The 6,936-nt window shown below is 34.3% G+C and overlaps 1 protein-coding gene and 1 non-coding gene across 2 annotated transcripts in view; both read left to right on the top strand.

Moving 5' to 3' along the window:
* HAUS6 (HAUS augmin like complex subunit 6) overlaps positions 1 to 6,936 on the top strand; it is a 53,738-nt gene that overhangs the window by 40,926 nt on the left and 5,876 nt on the right. The window contains exons 13-15 of the mRNA XM_007952555.1: positions 2,908 to 2,974; positions 3,279 to 3,467; positions 6,012 to 6,147. Coding sequence (XP_007950746.1) covers positions 2,908 to 2,974; positions 3,279 to 3,467; positions 6,012 to 6,147 — 392 coding nt within the window. The remainder of the gene's footprint in view (positions 1 to 2,907; positions 2,975 to 3,278; positions 3,468 to 6,011; positions 6,148 to 6,936) is intronic.
* LOC122151248 lies at positions 2,697 to 2,827 on the top strand. Its single transcript, XR_006164052.1, has one exon.

The following is a 6,936-nucleotide window of genomic DNA, read 5'->3' as shown; positions in this document are numbered from 1 at the left end:
ACACACACACACACATAAATATATGTAAAATCCTTTTTTGGCATGTAGTTAAGCTATTACACTAATACTTTATTTGCAGTGTTATCATCTTACATCAGTAACATTGTACTTAATTTGAAAATTTAGATGGGAATGTGATCAATGCAATTATCCAATTAAAAGCCATGAAGAGTGTAGTTTTTAGCCCATTCACATGCGGTTGTCCTTCACAGCCAGTAAAATACAACTAGTCTTTTCTATGAATCTCAGGCCTGGTTTTTACCAGAGTTTAAGCTGATGGCTACACTATACTGAAAACCAGAATTCAGTGATTGGTGATATCTTTCCCATACACTGTGGACTTTATCCTTCTTTGCTGTGGTTTTTGAGAAGGTTTCATATTTTTAATGGTAATAATACAGTTATAGACCTCTACCCTCTACATTTTCTCCTTTATTGCATTTCACAGACAGAGTGGTATGATCTTTCATGCATGCCAGCTAAATAGCCTCAGTCACAGAAAATGAATTCTAATCTCGTATCCTTTCTTTTATAATTACTATTTATTCTTTCTTTGTTAATTATAGATATATTGTAACACCAGCATCAAATAAATATGAAAAATTGTTGACTGAAGTTTCTAATGTATGCCTTGTCAGATTTCCCTTCCAAGTTATTTTCTAGTCTTTGTTTATCATATGCAAATTTAGTTCTAATCAAAGCATGGGTATAGCCTTATATTCTAAAATACAGAATTTCTAAACATGAACATAGTATAAACAGTTTTATGTGTGCATATGTATATTTACTTAACATTATATTACCAGTTTTTACTTTATGGCTTTTTGCAACAATGTATTTATTTTTAGACCTTTAGGTTTCCCCAATTTTTTTTACTATAATAAAAAGCAAGTCTTCTTTTTTTTTTTTAAATGCTCTTTTTTTTTTTATGATGAATTTCCACAATGGAATCAGCATCTTTTCTTTCTATATTCTTTTCTTTCTATACAGTGCTGGGATTTCATGGGCCTCAGTCTTGACATAAAAGCGCCCTGGTGGCACAGTGTTTAAAGTGCTTGGCTACTAACCAGAAGGTCAGTGGTTCAAACCCACCAGCCGCTCCACAGGAGAAAGATGAGGCAATCTGTTTCTGTTAAGATTTCTAGCCTTGGAAACCCTATGTGACAGTTCTCTGTCCTGTAGCGTTGATATGAGTCAAAATTGACTCAGCGGCAGTTGGTTTGGTTTTTTGGTTTTAATCTTGGCATGGCAAGTGCATAGAAAGTATAGGACTGATACAATTGTCTTGGGTTGAAATGTTAGCAAGGCTAGTAACATGCTGCCAAATCAGAAATGAGAGGAAAGCATTCAACATGCTTCCTTTGTTTTCCATTACAATTTTATTACACGTTCTGTAAGAATGATTCAAACAGAAAAATTTGGTGTCACCTATAGAATTCTATAGGGTGACTATGAGTTGGAAGCAATTTGACAAGCAATGGTTGTTTTTTTTTTTTTTTTTTGGTATATAACCTATCTTCAAGTGATGTTCATTCATTCATTTTGTCAGTCTATCAGTTGTTCCAGGCACTGTGTTGGTATCTGGAAATTGCTCCTGGGAAAAACACAGCTTTTGCTCTCAAGGAACTCTAACCATCTAGCATCTTTTGTTCTGTAGATTGCTGACCCCGTTTAAGAGGGCTTTTTGATAATTTTAAGGTAAACTTATAAAACTTTGCAAAATAAGATAAAATCACAATTGATATCAAAATCACAATTTGCTTTTGATATCTGGATTCTATCTTCAGGCCAAATTGCAACTTGAGCTATTGCAGTGATATTCTGTTATGGCTGAAAGTAGTAGCAGAAGACTCTTGAAGGCATATGTAGTTTGAATAACTATTTGCTGTTATATAAAATAATTAGCAAAGCTATTAATTTTGCACCTCTGGCTGTGAAAACAACTCTTGTGTTTCATATCACCGAGGCTAAAAAAAGGAGTCCTGGTGGTGCAGTGGTTGAAGCGCTCAGCTGTGAACTGAAAGGTTGACAGTTTGAACCCACCAGCCACTATGTGGGAGAAAGATGTGCAGTGTGCTTCTGTAAAGATTATAGTCTTGGAAACCATATGGGGCAGTACTGTTGTGTCCTGTAGGGTCACTGTGAATTGGAACTGACTCAACAGCAATGGGTTTAGGCTAAAAAACCTTTACCCAGTGAGCAGACTAAATCCACGAGTGAAATAAAAAGTTCTTTCAGATCAAGATAGCTGCTTTAAAGTTATCATTGCTTTCAAGGTTTATAAAGTGAAGAACTTGTTTTGTATTTAGTATGAAGAGATGTGTGAGGTTTTTATGTTTATGTAAAGGAACAAGGGAATCTAACAGATGAGGGAATACTACATGTATCATGCAGCAAACTAAAACTCTGAATAACCTTAAGACTTTACTGTAAGTGTATCATATTTGCTTTAGAACAGATTTACCTTAATGGAAATTGATTTTGGATATGAAATATCAAAAGAATCTTAAAAATGTCTAATACAATGAAATTCTGTAATCTGGACCCTGAGGACATTGTAATAATGTGATACTAGTTAATAGAATTTGTTTTTACCATGTAATGAAGTCTTTGAAATGGCATCAAGTAATCTAACCTTTTTATAAAATACTATCAATTTGAAAAAAATAGAGCGGGTAAGTAAAGTATTCATAATTTGGGAGGCTGATACACAAATTGGGCTGAAGTATTGCTCTAATTGTCACCATACCTCCCTAGAATAAACTGCCTTCTGATGACTGGGATGAATTGAGTGAAATCTTAACGGACAGATACGGGGCAGACAGTTTCTTTAGAATATTCAGATATCAAGTGAATGTAATTCTTTCCCACTTACAATTTGGATTTGTATATCTGTTTTCCTTTTAGCCCTGTCTCCCTTCTCTTGCATTCAGCTTCATTATCAGATGGAAACAATGTTACACTTCTGGAAAAGGTACATTTTAAATGAATTTTCAGTTTATTCTGACCATTTTAAATTATTACAGTTTAATAAAACTTCATTTTTATTTTCACATTTCCTAGTTTTTGCACATTATGTAGCATTTCTGTTTACACAGGTTCTATTGTTTTTAAGTGGGAATATTGGAATTATTTAATTGTGCTAGTGAATATATAATTTCACAATAAAAGTAACTGTCTTTAGTCTGTTCATGATAACCAAGAAACCTCTATTGAAGAAGCATCAAGATCAGTCATAATTATTAATATCTTTTACATTATATATCTGTCTTCTTCAGGACATGAAGTTGAGAACTCCCAGAGAGAAAAATGAAACAATTTCTGAGAAAACAATAGTATTGGAAGTGGAAGACTCCCTGCCATCAGATATTGCAAAGAACACAGACAGTAGTAGTACAATTGGGGGATCTCTGTCAGCTAAAAAATGTGATCCATTCCAAGAAGAGCAAGATCATCTGGTAGAAGAGGTTAGGAAAAAGACTGTAATAAGAGTACTTACACATCTATTATTTTCTCAGTGGTGTTGGGATCATAAATGAGGTACAGGTAATTACTGATTAACTGGGATAATTTGGGAGAAAGGAGGTCACAGATAATCAAAATCATAGTTAAAGCAAAATTGTTTCCCCCAAAAGTAGACACAGATTCTATATAGCCTTACTTGGTTAAGTAGTTCATGTAACATTAGTTATATCATGGTTTAGAACCTACTTCCTAGTCTATAAATACCACTTCAAAGTATAAAAATAATGCATATATGGTATCTTTAGAATTATACCACCATATGCATTGTTGGATAAATAAATGTATCCAGTGGTTATACCCTATTAAAATACTCTGTCAATGTTAACTCTTATAAAAGCTGAGCTTCCTCTTCTTTTGATTAGAACAAAAACTATGCAATTATCATTTTTTCAGTGAGTATAAGTTTTACCTTTTTTGTTGCTGAATATTTCAAAAGTAATTTATATTCATTGTTATTTATGAACTTGATTTTTCTGTCCCTTACCACTATTCTACTTTTCACAGGTAAGTAATCATACACTACTACTGTTCCTCAAGATAGTAGTTCCTAGGTGGTGGAAACAGTTAAGCGCTTAACTACTAACCTAAAGGTTGGCAGTTCAAATCCATCCAGAGGTGCCTTGAAAGAAGGTCTTGGCAATCTGCCTTTAAAACCTTATGGAGCGCACTTCTACTGTGACACATGTGGGTTCGCCATGATCTGGGATTGACTCGATGGCAACAAGATTTTTTGGTCACTCCAAAACTCAGTTTATACAAATTAAAAACTCAAATCTACCTTTACTGTTATTTTTATTATGTGTTTCCTGCCAAAGCTCTTAGCATTATTTGAATTTGGTTAAGCAGCCAGAAAATACATGAGTTACTTTATATTCCTGAAAGACTGAAAGAAAAGTTTGGTTTTGTGCATGTTAATTAGGTATCAGTCCTTCCTTTATCTCAGTCCTGATCAGCTTAAATGAGCATTGCCCAAATAGAAGATCTGTATGTCAGTCATTTTTCTTTTTTGTAACAGAACAGGTGGAGATTGGACCAGTTTTATGGTCTTTAAAACATTGAAAGAAAGTCTCAAGGTCTATTGTTTCTTTTTATTAGTTGACTGAATCTACACTAAAGTAAATATGGCTTTTTTTTTCCTTCTCAAAATGTGAAAAGAAAGGCATATTTTCTAGTAAAGAATTAAGGAAAACAGTGGAATGGGAGGGTGTAGAAGAGGGGAGTCTTGAATCTCATAAAGCTCTGAAAGTAAAAAAAACAAACTCAAACTCACTGCCATCAAGTTGATCCCACTTATAGTGACCCCTCCTTGAGTTTCTGAGGCGATATCTCTAAAGTGAAATGAATTTTCTTTAATGGTGTTTTTGGTAAGGGATATTTAGTGTTTGAATTAAAAGTCACCTCTGTTTTCCTGGGGGTGGTTAGAATGGGAGGTGGGGGGCTAATCTGATTACGGTTTATGATGCTTATTTTTTAGGAATCTCAGTGGGTAGATATTTTGTTTTTTGTTTCCAATTTTATGGATAATTGGTTAACATGTTGTGTGCCATCAAGCTGATTTCAACTCATAGTGACCCTATAGGGTAGAACTGCCCCATTGGATTTCCTAGACTATAAATCTTAATGCAAGCAGATTGCCAGGTCTTTTCGTCTTCTGAGCTGCTGGTGGGTTCAAATCGCTGATCTTTTGATTAGCAGCTGTGTGCTTTAACCATTGTACCACCAAATCTTCCTCAGTTAAAATCATCTCTGTTTAGAATGTACCCTATGCCTTTGTTCCTTATTATCAGAGTATTTTTTGGCAAAGAAATACGTTGTCAGAATGCAGTTTCTTTGTTAATAGAGGTATTATTGTACAAATGGATTACATTTAAGAATATGCTTTTTTTAAAAAAACTAGTCATTTTGAAACTCTCACCAAAAACACACTAAAAAATTATTTTAAAATTACCCCAAAACTAGGTCTTTGTGGATAGCAGCTTAAGTTATTGTGCAGTCAGAACTCCCTTTACATCTTCCCAAGTACAATGATTCTTATCTGTTCTCTTTTTTATAATGGGTTACCTAATTTAGATAAGGAGGAAACAGTTTTGTGTTCCATTTCTACCTTGATGGTCCCTAGATGATCCTGGAGTTAACATGATTGAGTTGAGTTTTTGCATCATTGCTGTGGAAGGAACTGGTGACTGTGAAGTGCTCAATTTTCTTTTATTTTGTTTCATTCTACCTGTGGGTTTGGTAAGGTGCCCTGGTGGTGCAGTGGTTAAGTGCTTGACTGCTAACTGAAAGGTCAGTGGTTTGATTCTACCAACAGCTCCGTGGAGGAAAAGACTTGATAATCTGTTCCCATAAAGATTACAGCCTAGGAAACAATATGGGACGGTTCTAATCCATCATATGGGGTCACTATGAGTCAGAATTGACTTGAAAGCATGCAACAACAACATGAGCTTAGTAATTTTTGCTTTATTTTTTCTCTTCTGTTTTAGGTTGCTAGGACAGTTTTATCTGATTCACCAAAGCTCTCTGAAGGAAAAGAAGTAAAATTAGACGAATTAATTAATTCTCTGGTTTCTAACCCATTCTTAGCAAGGAACCAAATTCCTCGAACTCCAGAAAACTTGAGTAAGTTAATAATGCTCTCTCTCCTTTATAGGAAGCTCTGGTGGCATAGTGGGTAAGACATTTGGCTGCTAACGAAAAGGTTATTGGTTCAAACCCACCAGCTGTTCTGTGGGAGGAAGATCAGGCTATCTACCTCTATAAAGATTTACAGCTTTGGAAACCCAGTGAGGGGTCACTATGAGTTGGAATTGACTTGATGGCAGCGAGGTTTTTTTCTTTCTCTTTCTTTCCTTTATTTCCTTCCTTAGATGCTGCCAATATTAGAACTAAGGTCTGACAGATTTTCTGGAAACTCATTTTATAACCCTTCTCTATATCTTTTAGTACAGTTGCCAGTGGCTCCTTATTTATTCTGATGTAAAGGACTTTGATTGCTATTTAAGTGTGGGCACTCTCACTTGTAAGGCGATCCTGCAGCATGGACCCTAAAAGCAGTATTATTTTGTTGCTCCAGTATATTCGGTATACTGAGGTGTAATAAGGCTGATACTATGGAATATAGATAATGGAGAATTTTGTTTTTGTTGGATTTTTTTTCTGGAAAAGATTATTTGATCACTTTTTTTTTTTTTTTTTAACAAAAAAAAAAAAAAGTTTGCTAAATGAATAATCTCAAAAATATGGACAACTCTACCCAGAAAAGGAAGATGTCTAATAAAGATTTCAACTTTTTTTTAATGCATTGTATTGAAATATAATTTATGTCAGTGAAATACACAAATTGGGCTGAAGTATTGAGATACACAAAACTAAAGTGACATGGGTCAATGCATTTTTTTTTTTTTTTTT

This window comes from Orycteropus afer, unplaced genomic scaffold (genome assembly GCF_000298275.1).
Source record: "Orycteropus afer afer isolate SDZICR_OR568_19922 unplaced genomic scaffold, OryAfe1.0 scaffold00345, whole genome shotgun sequence".
NCBI lineage: Eukaryota > Metazoa > Chordata > Mammalia > Tubulidentata > Orycteropodidae > Orycteropus > Orycteropus afer.
Note: the sequence above shows the minus strand (reverse complement) of the source record. Positions and strands in the feature narration are given on the sequence as shown.